Source organism: Leuresthes tenuis, unplaced genomic scaffold (genome assembly GCF_036924035.1).
Source record: "Leuresthes tenuis unplaced genomic scaffold, fLeuTen1.0.hap1 SCAF_9, whole genome shotgun sequence".
Taxonomy (NCBI): domain Eukaryota; kingdom Metazoa; phylum Chordata; class Actinopteri; order Atheriniformes; family Atherinopsidae; genus Leuresthes; species Leuresthes tenuis.
Window position 1 is genome coordinate 5,137,790 of NW_027325363.1, and position 21,101 is coordinate 5,158,890.

A 21,101-nucleotide genomic window follows, 5' to 3' on the forward strand; every position below is an offset into this window, starting at 1 on the left:
ACATAATAACCACCTCTGCTGCTTGAGACAGATTGCCACTGCATGCACAGAACGCCCTGTTTCAGAGGCATGTGCAGTTGAGATCAACTACATCAGACACTGTATTCAGTGGATGTTTACAGAAACTGATCTCTCATGTATTCTCACACATTTTAAAGCCCCCCGTGGAAACGTTATTTCTGAGGTCAGCGATCATCTATCACTGCGGTGCAGTTGCTCAGTGTTAAAGAGCAGCTCTGTTCATGGTTTTTGTGTTTAGGCTCCAGCTTTTCACTTGAGGCCACAACGTATTTTCTCTCTGTTTATGACTGGATTCACTGGTGGCTTTATGAGCCCGGTGTGATTAACGGAGGAATTTTAGTCCTTCTTCCTGTGGGTCCTTGTCTATCCATAGGAGATAATTATAGCTGTAGCTGGTTGTAAATGCAAGCTCAGCCAGGGGTTGTCGGATGAGGAAATGGGACATCATCACAGTTCACCTGGAAAGGGGTATAAATCAGCGCCTAAAATAACAAAGATGTGTTGAAGACAAAGAGATGTAGAGGCCCTATTCAGGCTGCAAACCCCAGATCAGATGAAAACAACAGATGTAGTTGTTTTTCCTGAACTCAAGGCTGAATTAAAGACTAGTGACAGGACTAGAGAATGAAGTCTGAGAATAAAAAAAGAAGCAAAATATGATTTTAATTGATTAATTGATCTGTTTATTGAGAGCATATTTAAATAGGTTATTATGTCTGATTCTGCTGTTTAGAAAAGCAGGTCCTTACCTTTTAGAATCAGAAACCACGGAATTATTTTATGGTTTCATTTATTTACTAAATGATTTCAGTAGTTAACTGACCACCAATATTTTTGTTATGTTTGGCACTTTGATAACCTCCAGCTAAGTGCCACGTGGTCCATTGTGTTCGAGAGAACGCAAACATCTCTTCAGGTGATAACTCAACAACTCACACAAGAAGAATCTAGGTGACTAAATATTGCTACAGACCTGATGTCAATATACAGCCATCAATTAAAATGCATGAATGACTGAACCACAGATGAGGTTAATGATCCTACCTCACTAACTGATCCTTTTTTTTCCAACCAAAACACTCCTCACAGGCATAGATGGTGAGCAAGTGGTGCATAATTGCTAGGTTTTTAACGTAGCTAATGTGTGTGTTCTCATTGTTTTGAGTGCTTACGCGGGACGCCACATTGTTTCTTTAATAGGAGCTCGAGGCAGTCATTGAAGTATTTGTGAGCAGAAAGTAATTAAAATTACAATGGGCTACCCAGTGTGTTGCTGGGTAGGTGGAGGGGAACACAGCAGACTCGGCTCCAGCTCTCTGCCCTTGTATTTGTTCATTAGTGATGCATTGGTTCTTTCTCGACCCTCCCATCTCATCAGAAACGGGACCTTCCAGGACAATGAAGGGGCTGTATGGAAGTTCTCATTATGCTGCTAACACGTCCCCAGCATTTGCACACAACCACCACCATGCTTTAACTTTTTACAGTGATGTATGTGGAGTAGACATATCTGAGGCATAGGAGTGTGTGCGGTTAAATCCATGAGTATGACTGCGTGAATGTACTACCTACAAGGCTGAATTGACTCCTTGACTTTCCGTGCATGTACTTGCTATTGACTGTAGTGCCGTGCTTGGCCTTGGACACTTGTTAATCGTAATTAATTTTTTTCATCCTTCTCTGTGTCTAGCTGGCAATGGGCAGACTGTTCAGATGGACTCCATTAAGTCTGGCTTTGTGGGTTCACAAGTGGAGCTTAAATGCATTTTCAGCAACAGCAACCCACCGGTCAAGATCTCTCAGGTCACCTGGCAGAAGCTGCTCAACGGCACCAAACAGAATGTGGCCATAGCCAACCCTGCCCTGGGTGTGTCGGTCCTGCAGCCCTTTAAGGAGCGGGTCAGCTTCAAGCAGGCAGCAGTTCGTCAACGTATGCCCTTGCTGGAGGACACCACCATTGTGTTCTCCAACCTGCAGTTGTCCGATGAAGCGGCCTACATCTGCGAGTATACCACGTTTCCAGCAGGCAACAGGGAGAACATGGTCAACCTCACTGTGTTTGGTAAGGACTGTACAGCAGGGGTGAAATGTCACAGGAACCATCACTGATTCCTACTTTGTCCAATGTGTAAATGTGGCTAAATCTGCAATAATTCAGAAAAAAAACAAAGCTTTCTTGTACAGATCTAAATCTTAGTGATCATAACTGCTGTTATTTATTTATCTAATAATTTATTGCTATCTTCTGATTTAGTTTGTTCTGTTTTCTTATTTTCCAAGGCCTTATCAAAGACTCATTTCCAGCTAGACCCCGTTCCAAAAATATTTGGCCACGATAAGCCTGCCGAAACATTTCTCCTAAATCCGATAGCACAGGGTTAATCTTACAGTTAAATAAAGAGCAAAAAGAAACAACTTTTGCAGCTCTCCTCTTCAACGTTACTTTGCCACAGGCGCTGTTGTGAGGTAAACTGAATTCCTTCAGAGTGCCTCACACCAGGTGATTTTTCTCTGTTTGCCCTCAACGTTACTATGTTGTTTACAGTAAAAAGCTCCTGCAATTAAACAGAATCCCCAACACCTACAGCACGGTTTATTCCCCAAGGCCCTCATTCCTCCGTGAAACAAACAGCACGTGTTGTAAAAATCACTTTGGCTGATGTGATGATTGGCGTGTTAACACCAGAACCAGATTATAAAACAGGAAACTGCCACAGATGACAGTCAATAAAAATGGAAAGTGAGACAGAAATCAATAGGGCCACCTCAGATTGTGTAATTTGGCTCTAACAGTCTCATTTTGCAGTAAAAAAAAAAAAAAGACTGCTTGAGATGTAGTTTATCTTGGAAAGAGGCAGCTTTGAAAAGGTTGTGGGCTGACTTTGATTAGAGAGCTAATTAGTAATTAAAAGCTGGTATGTTTTCCATTAAGTCACCATAAAGGAAAAAGCACTTGGCTTGAAATATTCCCATTGCCTGAGCTTTATGTCACTGAGCCATTCGGACTTTTTAGGCAGCAGCGACTCAGTGAATGTCAGGAACCTGAGAGCAGATAACCAAGCGGCGGTGTTCAAAGAGGCCTCTTCATTGCTCTCTTTCAGTTTTGCATTCGCTCAAGCTCAAGCCTGCCTTTTGATGTACCAAAAGTAGATTGCTAATTGGCAACTCACAAAGGATTCAAATTGGATGACTGCGCATTTGGTAAGGCAAGTGGGTTCTACATCTAAGAGCTTTGACAACTGCTTTGGCTTTGAGGAAGGAAAGAGGCAGAACTTTGTCTGATTTGAGCGAACACTGTGTTCATCTCTGCCCCTTAGTTTAATTTACTTTAGATCGTTGATTGTGGATTAATTAGACATTCCTCTTTTTCAGTGGGATTTTTACATTGTGGTCTTGTGATTTATCCTTTTTTTCTCTCTTTTTTTTATTCCACAGCTCGGCCAATGACACGGATGACTTTGACAACCCCGACAATTGTGGCCAGGGCTCAAAAGCGCAAGATGACTGTCGCCACTTGTGTGTCAGCCAATGGGAAGCCCCCGAGTGCGATCAAATGGGAGACGAGGTTGAAAGGTGAAGCCACCTCCCAGGAGATCCGCAACCAAAATGGGACGGTGACCATACGGAGCAACTACGTGGTGGTACCGAGCCGCGAGACCCACAAACAGAGGCTCACATGCATCGTGACGTACCGGACTGAGAAGATCACAGACAGCGTGGTGCTCAATGTGCAGTGTAAGAAAATGGGTTTTTCTGAGCGTGAAAAGAAAAGTGTTTGTTGTTTACAGTGAACAAGCTGGTATTTTTAAAGCTATAAAATGATTAATTATTCAAGACAAATACAACCGAATTCAAACTTGTTTCAGAGAAAAATCATGCAGCAGTATGCACAGTATGCAGAAGTTTTCCACTTTTATTCTTGGAATATTTCATGCTTTGATTCATCTTCACAGCACTGTCTGAGGTTAGCTGTGAGTATCCCGTGCCGCTTTTAGGGAAAGGTTCCTCAGATTACAGTTTAATTATTGGATTAAGACCTCATGTACATCTGGTCTGATGACTGGCAGGATGAATTAATTATTGCCTGAAACAAATTGGGTTTTATGACATATTAGATCAAACTTTTACAATTGGAACTATGTAAGTGTTGAAAAATATGTATCAATGGGTATTTTTGAGCATTGCTGTTCTCCAAAACTCCAAGTTTAATGATAAAATACAGATTTTCTGGTCGGGTTGTGGAGGAGTGAACTGACATCAATGTGCTTTTCTTTCAGATGAACCCGAGGTGAAGATTGAGGGGTTTGATGGAAACTGGTACCTGAACCGTCAGAATGTTCAGCTGAACTGCAGAGCTGATGCTAACCCCCCTGTCACGATCTACCAGTGGAAACTGTGAGTCTAAACCCAAGCAAAACCCTTTAAGTTTCAGAACACAGCCTGGCTACGTGCTGTTTCTCTCACTTCAGAATTCTAGGGGAAAAAGGAGTTTCTAAACCCCTAGAAATCATTCCGGGCTTTTCCAATATATATATATATATATATATATATATTTTTCTTTTTTTACAAGAAAGTCATCATCAAGGTTAGAAACTAACCAACTTCCTTCATCCTCTAAAGAAATGACACTATTTGTTTATAAAATGTGTGATGAAGATAAGAGTGAGGCAGAGAACAATGGGCCTATTACAACAGCAACACACACCCCTATCTGCCTGATGGTCACAGATACTGTGAGATAAATTCAAACAGAGCTCACTTTGCTTTGTGTTTGCTTTTTGCTTTGAACTCTTAGGACCGGCATGCAGGTACAGTGGTTTGGAAGTGGTACTGTTAGTGCTCTGTTGGGCACAGAGGCACTGGTATATACCCCTGACACACAGAGGAGAGAGCTAGATTAAACCAGCATACCGCTGGGCTGACATCAGGTTGTTTGGCTCAGAGATGATCACTGCAAATGCAAAAGGAAGTAGAGATACGAACACGGGGAATTTCTGAATAACCGCTAAGAGGAGTTGCATGACCGTTTAGCATGGGAAAATAGCAACTGTAAGCACTGAGATGTGCAAGGAATTCAGAATGCAGACTGGTTTGCTGTCATTTTTACTCATCCTGATCTTCACTGCTCATAGATATCAGATGGAAAATTTAAACAAACATGAAAATTATTGTGGCTGTTTGAATTCAAGCATTATCATATCAAATTGAGAGAGAAATGTGGCAGTTTGTTCTGTAGTTGCTCAGATAGCAAGGTGGAAAATGATGTCACTGGACTTGAGTGGAAGAGGATTAATAGATGATTGTGCCCTCATGGTATCCACTCCAAGGACCACTGTGGGATTTTAATGAAACAGGGAGGATTCCCCCCTCCCTTTTTTCCATCTTAAGGATTAATATATCTTTCGGAGCAGGGACACTGATGTACACACAGCAGCAGAATAAGAAGACAAGATAGAGAAGATTTGACCTGTTTGGGGTTATTTATTTATCTGAAGTAAGCAGATATTGGAGGAGAAGAGGAGGAGGATAAGAGATGTGATCCTGAAAGACGAGGGCACTGTGCTTGACAGATAGGAGAAGACGGCCATTGCTGCCCTGAGAATGAGATGCCAAATCTGTTGTGAAGTTTCCCCTGGGCTCCACTGTGGAGGTCAGCACAAGGCTGTGATGGAATGATCCGGAACTGCCTGGCAGGATTGCATCACAAACATTGGCACGAGAGGTGTAGCCAATTCCGATGGATATTAATGGCTTTTATACAGATCCCAGTTATTTCCAATCAGTTGCATCCCTGAGCCTATTGGTTTTCAGGTGATTTGTGTGCTTTTGCCTAAGGCTGCCATAGCTAAACTATATGCAAATATATGCATTTATTTTTTCACCATCTGCAAACACTACATGTTTTTTCTTTTCTTTGACTCTTTCTGACATAATATAAATCGTCCTTGAGGAAAGCATATGAGCATCTTTGAGTTTTTTTCTTTTCTCAGAGCCAGAGCTGTGTTTCAAAATGGGTTAATGGACAACTTCACTGAAACTGCAACAAAGGCTCGCTTAAAACGGGATATGTGCAATTTGAGCTCTTTATTTTCAGAGTGCTTATTTTTTTGGGGGTATCCTTGACTCGCTGTGCTCATTTCTTGAGTCTGTCTTAAGTGCCTGCTGTAGTTTCTGAGTTGGCACAAGAATGCTAAGTGAGAGAAGGAAGGATTGAGTTGTTTAATACCACTTTACAACTGAATTACTGATAAGATTTCAGACTTCATATTTTCCTTTTCTCTTTCATTGAATAGCTAGTTTCCAGATACATAGCCTCTTTACCCTCCAAAATGCATTTTCAGCTTCTCAAATAGATGGGATTCTATAAATGAAAATCTGCATTTTTTAATATACTGCATTTCACAGCTTGATTACTTCAAACTATGCTGTAATTAGCCAGCTTGCTTATCTCCATTGTGACAATGTGATTCCATTAGTCATGTTGATTAAAGACCACAATAAGACAACTGTTGGTTAATTTCTTCAGTCACCAGTAGCTGCGGATGAAACTGGCCTGTTAGATCACTAAATGGTCTTTTAAATGATATTTAAGTCATGGTTTGTTTTAAAAGTATAGCCAGTCCTGCTCTCATGGAGGCCATGAAGGCTGATGGCTCCTCTTTTATTAAAGCAGCGAGGAAATGAAAACGTTACCAAGAACAAAACTGCACACTAAACATTACAGTTGAATAAAGCTATCAGACCAACAAAATAGGGGTTTGATTAAAAAATCATCATTAGTCTGAAGTCTGGAGAGCATTCTTAATCGCTTGTTTATATGAATGTTTTTTTCTCTTCTGATTATTATTCTCGTGGCTGTCATTAACAGGATTTCTTTTCATTATGATATATGTGAACTCTTTGTGTGTTAACTTGGGCCCTATTTTCCTCTTGATCAAGGATGTAAAATGATATTAATCTTTACAGTTGTTTCCATGTTTGGCCACAACACCATCACCTGTGTGTAAAAATGTCTTGACTGCTAATCATCCTTCAGTTTTATTATAAGTGTCTGGCAACATTAAGGAAAAGATCTCTGCTGAGGTGACTTGAAATCATATGGAAGGTGGATTGTTACAGAAGGACAGCAGTGTGCACATGAGTGAACCTCAGAGGTGCCCGGTAACCTCTCAGAGCTGAAATCCAAAGCGTAGAACGTGACAATATGGTGGAAAGGGTGCACACAGAGATGGGTGTTTTTTGTCACCTTTTCTGCTATTCTGCTCTCAGTTGTGTCATCCATTTAAGTGCCAATGTTATTTGTGCTTTGGGCAATGAAATTTACAAAAAGGAGACATCCCAGAAATGCTAATTAGAACAGTTAGTTTAGTGATAACTGCCAATGTAGAAGACGCTACAAATAGTACAGACTGTTTAGCTGATTTTTATCGTTTAGATGTGGCATTTACTGACATTCATTAACTATTTTAGTTGTAGTACACAAAGAATAGAATAGAAGACTAGAATAGCCACTTTATTGTCATTCAGAACAAACACTGGTTAGTGTGCATTGGGAATGATACAAAAAAACAAAAATATATTAAAAAAATATATATATTAAAAAAAATATATATATAAAAGGTTTTTCTGTTCCTGGAAATGCATTTTTCTTGGTAAAAAGATTATATTTTTTATATTTTAAGATTTCTACTGTTGTAGCAGCAGTAGTCTAAATGTTCACTGTGAGAAAGACAAGGAACAGTGTTCTGACTGGAGTGGTCACAACCATTTCCAACAAAGCTAGCCACAATTTCAAAATGTTCCAAATCAATCAAATGCAGCCTGTGAAGGCCTTTTAAATTTGTTCAAACCACTTTTAGTTTTCAAACTCTGTAACATCCTCTCGTCCTGGGGTGGCTGCGTCTGCAGTATCTTGTCTGCCGACTGTTGTCTTCCTGCATTAATTCAGCCCAAGACTTTTCCCTCAGTGAGGCTTCAGTAAAGATCTTTTACCATAATGGTGTCCGACACTCGTGATAATAATCTGAGCCTGCCAAATGCAGACTCCAATGCTTTTACTTCTCTGACTTTTTACAACACACAGAAGCTGTTTTGCTGTTACCACTCATGGCGCTCAGTTTTGGTCTGATTTGAAAGATTTTTTTTTCATATCAATATCCCATAATTTTCCAGAATTACAGGTATTTTGTTTCAGGCCCCTAATTATAAAAAGCCCGTTCTGCATTCAGCTTTTAGCCTCAATAAGACTCTGCTGTTTAGACTGAAACCACCAAGTCATACCGATGCACCCTCCACACACCCAAAACTGTACATAAACATCACATACATGGACTCACACGAGGAGCCCAGCCAGTCATCAAAGAATCTGTAACACTCTCAAGCTGTTTGTTGGTCTTTCATTTCACTGCCCCTCAGGCTCCTCTCGTGCACACACACACGTGCATGTCTCACTCAAATTCAGACATCGCCTGAGAATCAGTGGTGAATCGCAGTTTGCCAGCCTTTCATTTCTGCAGCAAATCAATCGGGCTTTGCAGAACTCAGCATTTGATAGAAGCTCACTAGGTAACTGATTATTGAATTGGGAGATACTGTATTAAAGGTTATTTGCAGCTTCATTGCGATTGCTTCGCTAATGTGGCTAATGTAAAAGCAACACGAGCTCAGCTTTTTCTATTACTTTTGTTTTTGAGCCGTGTTCTCATATGTTGTTGATGAGAAATGTTGATGTAAACATTTTCTTACATAGAGATGACCACAGATCTGTTAAGAGGTGTAATATGTTAAATTCAGTACATCAGACTTGTTTAAAGCCTGCTTAGTAAACATCAAGGTCTGATTTTTGACCATTGTTAGCATGAGACCTAATTTTGTCAGCTTGTTTTTTTTCTCATCTTAATCACTGGAGCACCGCATTGTTTTTATTGTTCTCACACAGCTCTCATTCCTCTCAAAATCTCCCTGACCCAGAAGTGAGACAGGGAAATCTTTGCTGCTTCCTTATTGTTGCCACAGTCAGGCTGGAGAGCTATCAACCATCTTCACAATTGTGTTCTGTAACTCTGCCTAAACCGAGTCCATTCAGAGCAACTGGTGAAGCTGATCGAGGGGAAGACAACAGGAAATGGCTAATTGTCACGAAAGCTGAAACCTTTTCCAGCCTAAAGGGGGTCCATAAAAGAGGTCCAGATAATAGAGAAGAGGGCTGCTGCGTTATGGTCTGTGACCTCGAAGTGGGCTGACCTGATCAAAGGACACAAGCGAGTCTGAACGCGACAGAGATAGTGAACCGTAAAGACAAACAACTCTGGCTGGAGAAAGGGGCTGCAGTTCTTAACCACAGCCTAGCAATTGGTAGATTCTGCATTTATCGCTTGATCAGCTGTCTCTCCTGACAGCTCCCTTGAGTTTTGAGCTCAGCCGTGGTAGCTGTGCTGTAGTTGAGGAAGGAACCCCCCCCGACCACTGCAGCCTGTCTGTTTTGTATTCCACATGCCGAAACAGCCTGTCCTCAAGGATGAGCTATAGCTTACCTGTTCTGACCTGTTGGGAATCCCTGTCCTCATAATTCTGTTTGGACTTGATGGATGATGGCTGAAGAATAGCGCTGTCAAATATTTCTGGTATTTATCCTCCCTCCACATGCACATTTAGGTTTGTTTAGCATGAGAAACTGTATTTCTTTTATCGGCTTTGAAATGCTTTGCGGCATCTTGAAGGTTTTTTCTTTTTCTTCTTCTGTTGTCTGGAGTAATTCTGTCATTTTAATCTGCATTATTTCCTGCCTTTCTTACCGCAGCTTGAATGGCTCCCTACCCAGTAATGCGGAGGTCAAGAACAACACCCTGTTCTTCAAGGGGCCTGTGACCTATGACCTGGCTGGAACGTACGTTTGTGACGCCACCAACGGCATCGGGACTCGCACCGGCATCGTGGACGTCAACATCACAGGTAGGTTGATTATGGCTGTCATTTCCGCTTTTTCTAACTCTGGCATGGCTTCATCAATACAGTAGCCTTCTAAGGGTTTTCGTCATGGAGCTTCTGGCCCGCATATCAGCGCACATGCAGAGACAGGGTGATTGTGTGTTTTCAATGTGGATCCCACTTGCCTTGGCTCTGCGGCACCCTGCATGTGTGGCAGGTTAGATGAAGAAAAAAAAATCCTCTCTGTTTGTGTATCAGAGCTTCACACACACTGTAAGAGCACCCGCCTCCTCCCACCCTGTTACACTTCCGAGCGCATGTGTGGGAGCGATATAACGTAGGTCTATTATCGGTGCCTAAAATAACATCATGGAAATTGGGGGTTTGAGGTGAGGGTACTGTATTGATCATAGTATGCTTGCATCATGCTCACATTTCCCCAAACAGCCCGTGCCTCTTGTACAGTTGAGCTCTGTGCTTCTTCTCTCTATTCCTATTCTGTCTTCTGGGAAACACAAAATGCTGAACAAAACGGATTCAGTTTCCTCTCCTTCCACATAATTGTTGGCACACATACACTGTGGTTCCTCTTGGTTCTTCTCCATAGTAGACCATACTTTGCAATCAAAGCCCCTACTATAATATAAACCAAATCTGACTGTACATTCTACAAATGAGAGGATCTTCTTGTGATTGGTAGCAGCTGGATGTGTTTTGGAGACTGTCACAGTCTAGTCAAACTGGAAAAACACTCTATCCCTTTTATTGGCTGCTTGGTTTCTGGGATTCTGAGGTGTTCTAACTTGCATCGCTTTGCATGTTGAGTCATGTGTCTCTGGAAATGCTGTGACTATTGTGAAGCAAACCGCTGTTCTTCTCACTACCATTTGTTTCTGTCTCCTGTTCAGTGTGTTACTCTGTTGTATTAAGGGCACAGCTAAGACAAAACGGCCTTATAAGACGTGATGTCATTGTGAAAAGTTGCACATCCAAAGTAGGCAAGTTAGTTGTGTGATAACATCAATCTCAAAATAGCTTTTACAATACTGACGAACAGTAAAGTGAAGAAGTAATATTCCATCAGGAAATCCCTGTGAACCAACTTGTATTGAGTAAGTGTGCCCCAAAGAGATGGCCTGTTTGGCATAAAGCACTGTACCCCTTTTGTTTTGACAAAACAGAGGCACCAAAGTAATTTTCTATTCCTGCTTTCTCATTGATAGCTTAAATTAACAAACCACAATGCTATTGTCCCTGTAGTCCTCCTGTTTATTCTCCCCATTTGTCTATATAATTTTATTGTGAGTAAGGTGAACACTGCGTGGGTGTATGACTCGAGTGCGTTCACTTTCAGTTCGTCTGAGACTGAAATGCAAGAATTCTCTGCTTTTTTTTTTTTTTACATTTGTGGCTGTTTAAAGATTTGTAGATTGTTCAGCAGCAGATCAAACGATCTTAAATCTGTGAGAAACACTGCTTGTTCCCAGCAGTAGGTTGTTTTTCTGACTCTAAATCCACAGGTTTACCATAATAAATTCACTCACTTATTACACATCACATGCATCAAAGAAGCCATATTTATTATGATTTTCATTCACAGAGGTTCAAAGTCCACATTAAAGGGAGATATTCGCTCCTGCTGGAGATGGTCGCTACATTTACACGCACTAAGCTGACCTAAAGTTAAGCTCGACTAGCCCTTTGAACTACTCCCCTTGTCCCTACAGACAAGTATGGGATTTAAAATTGAGTTATTCTGTTTTTAGTTTGACTAATTCAACTTTTTTTTCCCTCTCTTAGTGTCATGTATCATACTGAATGCCCTGAGCTGCCTGAAACTACTCATTTGTGTTTCACGCTTTTCTTCCTGGACCTGATGACATCAACATTAGGGATGTGCATTTCAAATGAAAATACAATTCAAAATCATCAGGAATTATTTGATAATTTTATGATTAATAGCTCCACCCAACACCCACTGCTCATCCTCTCGTGACTCACACACACACACATAGACACACAAACCAAAGCACAGTAGACAGCCTTTCACATTTCACAGCCTTGTTTGTCTTGCTATCAGATTCTTTTGTATATTATACTTGATATTGCACAAAATGTGTCATGCATTGCTGAAAAAATGACAGCACATAGATGTGGTAGTCTTATGGCATGCTAGGTTTTCCTGAAAGAGGAATATAATGGACCTTATTTTCTTTTGTTCCACACACAGTTTTGGACAGCTGTTGTCTTTAGCTTTAACTTTCCCTTTTTCGAGCACCAGTGTCAGAGAGGTTCTACTGTAGCTCGACTGTAGTAAAGCACTCTTATGCTGTTCTTTTCATGGTGATTTGAAAACAGGTTCATGCATTATCACCTTCTTGAGCTGCCGGTAAAATCAAAATAGTTTACATTCAAAATATCAAGACGATGGGTTTCGTATAGTTAAATGACTACTTAAAAAGTTGAAAACCATTAACCAGCCCTGACCAACTTAAAACATATTTGCATCATTCTTACTTATTCTTGCAATGACAGGGTGAAACAAGGTGTTGCAGCAGTGTGAGAAAAACACATAAAAAATATTAACCTATTTAAGAAGACGCCTCAAAATAAAATCATCAGCATGCAAATGAGCATGATTACTATAGTAATAAGAAAACAAGTTTCAAGTGTTGTTCTGTTCTGTTACATGGCAAAAATGTCTCTAAGTATACATTCCCAAAGGGTACTATACAAATCTTAAAAGCATTTTGCTAGTTCCCATAGTAACAGTGACAAGTTAAAGGGAGAGCAGCCAACCTCTCCCCCTAAAACGCAGCTCAGGGCCTCAGCTCCAACAGTGCTCCATCTAAATGCACAGCAGCTTATAAAGGGCTGTAGTTGATATGACACATTAATGCAGTTTGGTGCTTCTCGTGCAGCTTACAGGGACACAGCAGTTCTGCCTTTGTTTTTCAAGCAGGTTCAACTGTGATATGTCTCAGCGGTATCATCCCTGTGCTTATGTGCTCTTTGCTGATAGGGTGGGATGTTAGCCAACCCCCATCTTAATGTTCACTCTTCAGCATTTGGCTTCACAGGCATTTATGTGAGTGCCAATCAGCTTAGCATTTGCCTCTTTTAGAGGTAAAGTTTGCCTCTGTTAGTTTTACACTAATAAAAGACAGTTTGGGTTGAACCTCTGGGTGAGCATTACATTTCCTACTGTATTTCTAAAGTGCTCTGTGCAGTCTTGACATTGGTTGTGCATAATGGAGGTTTAACAAGTTATGGTGATGCTTCATTAACTTCGGAGAGCATCTTTTTGCCTCCCAGTAGCTGAAGACAGGCCAGGCTGATGGCTGCCGTTCATGGCTGCAGCATTGGGTTTCAGTAATGCTACTCTGCAGAGGACGTTGACCAAGGTGACTCGCCTCAGCCAGTCAAACATGAAATAATAATTAAATTTATTATTTATGAATAATAACATTTTATTTATTTATTTTATTTGTTAAAAGGCTCAATTTTTAAGGTCTTTGGATTCAGATGCTCTCAGGAGAGTTCTGTGTTATAAGAGCTATAGTTATTAACTTTTTACTTTGTAAACTTTTATCAGAGCAAAAAAGTGATACCCAAGCTATCAGTTATGCAAACTTTTCCCACTATCGAAATCTGGATTTATCCAAACGCACTACTGCTAGCTGCATAATGCCCGACTTTAGCAGTGGTGCTTTTTGTTTTCATTTTGATGGTAATTTTCAGATTGACACGGTAATATGCTGAACATCTGTCGGGGAGACAGCCCTGCCTCCTGTGTCAGGAAGATAAAATGTCTTTGATAAGTTGTTTGTATCAGAGAAAAGCTATTTTCTCACCCTGGGATGCAACACTGATGGAGCACTTAAGGAAAGCGTATTTTAATCAATCTCCTCAGTTTTTATGGACAGATTTGTGGGAGCTGCATAACTGTCACGGCGGCAGATAGTGGGGCCACCGAGCACCTTGTTTCAATTAGTTTGGGGACAGTGTTTGCTGCTTAGATGGCACCGACTGTGGTATATCACATGGATGAAAACAGCTTTTTCCAAGGACACGTGTTCTACAGATACGGTGTCACTTGTCAGAATCTAATGAATCGCTCTCCAGTTTTAATCAATCCTCGCTCCAAGGAAAAGAGGAGGAGGAGGAAGTCTGAGGGGAAAAAGAGGAGAGGATCTATAGTAAGAGCGATGCGCTTCATGTAATGGACCTCTTTTTAGCAGAGACCTTTCTCATTTACATGCAGTTCAGAATTCTCCTGAGAGAAAGTTGACAAGTCGTCAGATCTGATTAATCAGCTAATTACTAGCGGGCATCAGAGGCCATGTTAAAAAGTAAAGACAATTAAACAACCTTACAATGAAAGTTAATTTTTGACAAATCATTCTTAGCAGCTTTTGAGTGTCTAATAGGAATGCCACTCAGCCCATCAGTCCTGTGACAGAGAAAACCACAGGAAGAGGTTTAAATAAAGCGGTTAGACCTCAAAGATCCTCCCCAACTTAAGAGAGCTAAATCAGTCTTTCATTAGGATAATCAGCTATCCACCATCACCCCCTGTTTGTGTGTTTGAAACAAATCAATGCCGCCATCTTAAATTTCTTTCCAGCACATAATAAGACATGATAAATGGCCATTTTGTCAGGATGGCCTTACAATTATGTCATTATCACCCCTGAGAAAGGATATATGTGGTTTTATTCTTGGCAGTATACAGTACAGTGAAATGTGGGAAAATTTCTTCCAGTGAAGCAACAAAGAGCATATCTGTTTACTCACTTTAACCTTGATTCTTTCACACAACAGCACTCATCTTTGCAAGATGGGGGCCAGACTGAGTTCAAGGCGATGCATTATTCCTGCCATATTTGCGGGATCAACTGTGAAGAATGATATCAGATCAGCTAGGGGTCAGCTAATGTGTGAACTCTTTGGAGATTCCCCTTATGGCTCAGCAGCCCCAACTTTCATCTTCCTTTGTCAGAGCTGCAGCGCCGAGTTGCTTTAGTAAGCAGAGGTGCAGTCAGCTTTGCTACAGGGCTTTACCACTCAGGTTAAACTAGATCGAGTAAGAGCATTCTCTTCAATTTAGCAAGAAAACATGAGGATAGATCTTTCTGTAAGCACAGGCTACCGTGCCAACATCTGTTCGGGCTTGCCTGAACAAGCAATAGTTGGCTCCCGTGTGAGAAAATCAAGTTAAGAGAGATGAGGTGGAGGGAAAATCTGAGTCACGTGGTGAAATCGAGAAGAATAAAACGCAGACAGTGCGGTGGAACTGTAAATAAATAAACATCCACGTGACTGAGGGAGATGCTTCAGTGAGTCTGATTTTTGGAATTTAGTAGAGTAGTGAAAGTGGATTCCAGAAATAAGCTCTGAGGCAAGCTGCAGCATCTGGGAGCAGTGCAGAGGCAGAGGTGGAAAAGAGGCCAGGAGCCTGTTTACATGACGTTATGTAACAGCCTGTGTCAACTTTTTGTGTTCACGACCGGCCATTTTCTCAGCAAGACACAGTGACGGTGAGATGGGGTGACAGTCCTAAAAAACAAAAAGCTGTTTGATTACCAGCCTCCCTTTAGTCCCACTGGCTACATGTAACCAGTGGAAAACAAATGAGACCTGTGTGAGGAGCATTAACTGAATCTAGAATGATTTCATGTTTGACACCAGGATGGCAGTAAAACACCAGTGAGTAGTTCGAAGGAGGATGTGACTTTAAGCTGACATCAGATGTTATAATTGCCCCATAAATTTATTACAGCTTGAACCAGATGCACAACATGGATTTTACCGTGTTATGGTTGTAAAATTTATAGAGCAGATATTTCTTCCTTTTTTAAGAGAGCAGTCTTATGGTACATTTTACAAGACATTTGCTTTGAAATTGCCTCTGTTTGTCCAGTAAATTAATAGCATTAATGAGTTAAAGATCCACTGGAAGTGATTGTGCTTTTCAAGTTAAGTAGAATTTGATTAATTTAATAGACACTATAAATCAAACTTCCGCTCACCTTGGCAGCCTGCTGGCTTAAGAAAATCCCAAAGAAATGACCACCTCACAGTGACCCTCAGGTCAGATGTGTCCAAACATCACTTGGTAATGTCTGTGGAACACTATTTCTGGTGCGTGGGTACCCAGTCTCACCAGAGTATGTGTAATAGATCGGTTCATCCACATGTCCAAAGCACAGTAGCATTGCAGTCCGTGGTGAGCTAGACCACACCACGTACACCAAAGAGGTATTTTGGTTCTTTTTCAGTGGAGTTGTGTGAAGTACCTATGCATGGTCAGTGTAGATAAACTTTTAAACTTTTGAGGTTTGAGCTGTTTTAAAATAAATGAACTCCCACCAGGATGGAAATGTTTTATCAGAGGACAAAAGTGATCAAAGCACACCAGCGCATTATAACAGTCACTAAACTCCTCACTGTATCGTTAGGGGTTCAGATTTTTCCATTAATTCGTCACCCGTCCATCCATTCCATTAAGACTGTAACGGTGCCATTTTGATAGATCTAATGGGAGACATTCTCACATTAAGCTGGCTGCCAGAGCAGCAACAATTCAAAGCTGTTCATAGTAGCCTTCAGAGGAATTTAATTTGGACAAAACCCCTCAATATTTTACTTTCCGTTATGTACACTGTCTGTCCTCGCTCATATAACGGTAGGTGTTTGTTCGTTTTTATCAGCGGTAAACAGGCACCGTGTTCTCTCCGTCACTGCTGTATCAGTTGGCTCTTTCAACATGATGGCACACTCATTGCTCTGTGTAATAAAACTTGCAAGACTGCAGCAAGAACAGTCTTGAATAAAACAGGTAACGCACCATATATTACTGACATCTAACGGCGATGCTGCTCCATGCAGCCATTTGTTTCTTTCTTTTTTTCTGACAGAGACAAGAGACATTATGATGTCAGCTTTGCAAAGGCTCCCCCCGCGATGTGAAATTGTTTGTCTTTGCCTGTCATCTGTCTCAATCTGTGTGCTACACCATATCGAGCCGTTGCCTTTTACATCCCTGCCTGCATTATTCATAGATTCAAATGCCACATGTGTATATCTTATATATCATTATACTCATTTCAAGTAGAAACTTGCTGTGAGACATGTTGACGAGCATATTCTGTATCTTGGCCTCCTTCTAACCCATGCATGCTTCTTATCACCGTTGAACTTTCATCTTTGACATCTACAATTCTTAATGTTTTTGGATCTGCATTGTTTTGGAGTGACTTCCTTGCCCCCACGTCCTGGGCAAGGGTGGGGGAGTTGCTTGCTGCTCAAATCCTGCCAAGATCACACCTCATTATCCAAATGAGACATTAGCATGAGCTGCTCCCTCTCTCGCACAGCATAGGCCGCCCTCTGCTTTGTTGTTCTGTGCCAGGGAAAGCACTGAGGGGGAAGACATTGTGCTGCAACTCATTTTGTGGAAAAATGGAGGAAAATGATGCTCTCTTTTTGTAAAAGGGTCCTTTTTTATTAGAAGAAGAGGAGATAGCCTGGTTGGAGACTTGAAATGCAAATGTCACCAGGGGAGAGCATGTGAGAGCAGAGCAGCTGAGATTGTAGTGATTTATCTTAACATTTGTTTCTGCATGGCTAGCTGTTTCTGCTCTCCGGAGGATATGCAGAGAAGAGGGATGTGGCAAACAGATGGAGCAGGGGGATTGGCTGAGCCCTTTCGGCCAAGCTCACCTCCTCCACCCTCCTCCTCCTCGCTGTCCACCCGTGTGGTGTTGGATCTGTCACGCCTCCCTGAGAGCCTGATGAAGTAGGTCAGACACTGTCCCAGGGTCTGACCACTGGCTCCGGAGCTGCTGCTGCCACTGCTGCTGCTGATTCTGTGCAGTGATTCACTCATTACACTCCCAGATCCAAAATAACAACAGGGAGACAAAAACAGGAGAAAAACAAGAGAACGGCAGAAAAAGGGTTGGATGATGTGGTAAACAAACAGTGCCCTGACCTCTCCTGGCTTAGCGTGTCCTAACATGCAGAGTTATCTGCTTCTTGCCTGGTGAACCCATTAACAGCCATTCCACTTAGTGCCAAAGCCATACAGACTAAGAAGAAATGGTGAGATGCATTCATAAGCATGTTTTTAGAATAGCTTTGGTGTAAAATGCTGGTGTAAATATTTATAAGTGATGATTACAGCCCCTGTAGCACAAAATGATTATATGCAAAAGCACAAGAACAGAATCCTTTTCAAGTGCTTTCAACTTCAGCGTGGGATTTCTCCTCGAACAAACCAGTTCAGCTGAGATTGTTTTGACTGTTTATTTTAACTCTAAATCGATATGTAAATCAGAGACTTTCTGGGCTGTGGGCCCTCGGAGACCAGCAAAAGTCAGAGATTACGTGCCATTTCATCTGAGGGCAGATAGACACTGGAGGATGTTTTTCAGTCAGGACGGTCCTGCAAGTTGCTGCACGTTCGCACATGAACCCCACCGATTATGTCATCAGAGTTTTCATGCTAGTATTTCAGGCCTTTATCTCCTCCAGCACATCCCCATCCTGCTTATTCCCCGGCTTTTGAAAGGGAATTGAAGTCGAATTACTAATCTGAAGGTTTTAGTGTCATGAGTGGCATTTACCTGCATATGAGGTGAGCCTCTGCCTCTGTAGATGTGGGAGAAGTAAGAAAAAAATGATGTTGACAAACAAGAAAGAAACTGTAGAAGTGGGAGAAGGAAATGCATGATAAGGTGAAGAAGAGATTTGGCTCAGCAGTAACTCCCAAGGCAGCGTGTTTAATTCCTGTCAGTGATGAGCTTTTATTCGTCTTGCCAGAATTACATTTTCATGACTTCACAACCGCTGGCAAATTCAGACAGGGGGGTAATGAGGATCTCTGAAATCACTGAATTAATGTGTCTCCTCCAATTGTCCCCATCTTCATTCGCTCATCATGCCATTTTTTTATTTGCTGGTGTCACTCCCCAACCTTACAAAGTCCTCCATGTTCTTTTTCTTCTTACCGCCACTCCCCAACTTCTTTGAGTAGCCTTCTGCTTCCTTTTCATCTTCTGTTGTCTGTTGCTTGTTGCTCGATTAGTCATATTAACACACCACTCCCCGTACCACACTTTCAAATCCTCTTTCATTTTCCCATCCTCACGTCCAAGTGATTGTGCTAAGTCTCAGGAATGTTTGTCTCACTCCTTTTTTCATGTGTGGACATGACTGAAGCACACCTAGAAACACTACCTGCAGGAGTTTCTGTTGCTCTAAAAGCTCCTTCTACTGCAGACATTCCTTTGCTTCAGTAACTTTGAACATTCACCAATCCTGCTGTTTGTTTTCTGATGTGGCTTCCACTAAAACACAAGCCCTTGCTCTGTATCTACTTCATGTTGTTTTCAGAAGCCACAAATCTTCTTTCTTTTTTTGTGCTCACCATTTGTCTCCCTTAAAAACTCACATCTGTTTTACATAAAGGCCTTGGAAAGAAGGAGAAATGGAGAACACTAATCCAGTTGTGAAGGAAACAGATTTTGTCACAAAAATGTTTGGACGTAGTAAATCATCTACTCGATCATGTCAGATTTAAGTGTTCAGAGCAGCATGATTAATCCAATGCAAACCTGTTTGGTTGCTGCATTAGAATAGCTGCAGTATTTCACGCTCTTCATAACCTATGTGCATCTGTCACACCTTTGGATTGAATTATAGCCTTTCATTGCACAGCCTTCCTCTTATTAATCTCAATGGAACATGTTATACATTGCAGGTCAAAGTTATCCCACTATCTGCATATTTCCACTGCAGTGCTAATAGACGCTGCCTTTTGTTGCCTGGAACGGTATCAGAGCTGCTGTTGTGCTGCTGAGGTGTCTTTATCTGTTGGCAGGCAGGTAGCGAAGGTGTGCGAGAGAAATGCCTCCTCCCTCCTCCGTGCTGTCAAACACCTCTGTAGCCCATTTCAAATGCATTTTCCCTCAATGATTGTTTATTTAATATGATTAGTTTGCACCAAAGCTGCTACACTTTCACATACATTCACTGGGTATATGGACGAGACAAAGCTGCTCTGCTGCTATTTTTTTGCTATCTTCATGCATGCAAGGCCAGTGATGTGACCTTGCAGCTGGAGAAAAAGGCAGAGCAGGAGTGAGCTAGATAACACTGTGAGAACGGGCTGTCTACTTTGCCAAAACATCTTTTTTTTTAGTTTCAGAATAAAAGCAGCGTTCCTCCGCTGCACTGAAGGGGACCTGATGAGCAATGCCTGGTGTTCTTTAGCTTTTAAAATACGTCCATTACAGCACTAGAACCATCTGAGTAAAACAACTTAATAGCTGCCTCAGAAAACTCCATTTGTAGCTTTTGGTACCTTCTAAAGCTTCCTCGTGGGTGGGAGCGCCACAAAAATACCTGAATGTTTACAGGTGCTTTCATGTTTTTGCTTTGTAAGAACATTGGCTCGGCGCTCAGTCATTAATGTTCACATTCTTGAAATATGGGTGTCAAGAGGTATAACTTGATCCTTTATTGGGATCGAGATGACAGAGAGCATCTCTGAGGGTTCACTGTGTCATCTTTAACTGCTTCTGTTTAGTGCTTTTAATGGTCCTGGCCTTGCATCTTTCCCTTTTTTAGATGGTGGTAAATGTGGCATCATGGCAATGCGGGGGGAAAATTAGCCCAATTAAGATTGAAATAGGGATTTATGAGAGCAAAGACAGATCCTAGCAGAGGAGGGCAGTGAGGGCTAGAGGACGGTATTACAGCTGAATGTTTTCCCTTTTCTCTCTACCCTTTCAATCATCTGGATTTTCACCCCTCTTTGGACTTGGTGGGAGGATATGTTCTGTTGCAGGGGTGACCTGGCTCTGCTCTCTCATTGATGTGTGTAATGAAGGCCTGTGTCTGAATAATCCCATTAGGTGGTCAGATTAAAACCTGAGCTGATATTTGAGACTGTGCCCGGCACCGCTTTAGAAATTGGAGAGCTTTGCAGTCAGCCCTGGGAGAAAGGGAGCAGAGGAGGAGCAGCTGATGAGAGTGAATATGTTTGGGAGGTCTTTCCTATTTGCACTGATAGAGTGCCATTGTAATTACAGCAGAGAAGAAGGTTTCAGTAGCTTCTTAACTTCACCCACTACCATCCTTTTATT

At 41.6% G+C, this 21,101-nt stretch overlaps 1 protein-coding gene across 1 annotated transcript in view; it reads left to right on the forward strand.

Annotated features, from left to right (window-relative positions):
• Nucleotides 1-21,101, forward strand: part of nectin1b (nectin cell adhesion molecule 1b) — a 76,567-nt gene that overhangs the window by 49,625 nt on the left and 5,841 nt on the right. The window contains exons 2-5 of the mRNA XM_072391985.1: nt 1,712-2,083; nt 3,457-3,756; nt 4,299-4,416; nt 9,821-9,972. Of these exons, the coding sequence (XP_072248086.1) occupies nt 1,712-2,083; nt 3,457-3,756; nt 4,299-4,416; nt 9,821-9,972 (942 nt within the window). The remainder of the gene's footprint in view (nt 1-1,711; nt 2,084-3,456; nt 3,757-4,298; nt 4,417-9,820; nt 9,973-21,101) is intronic.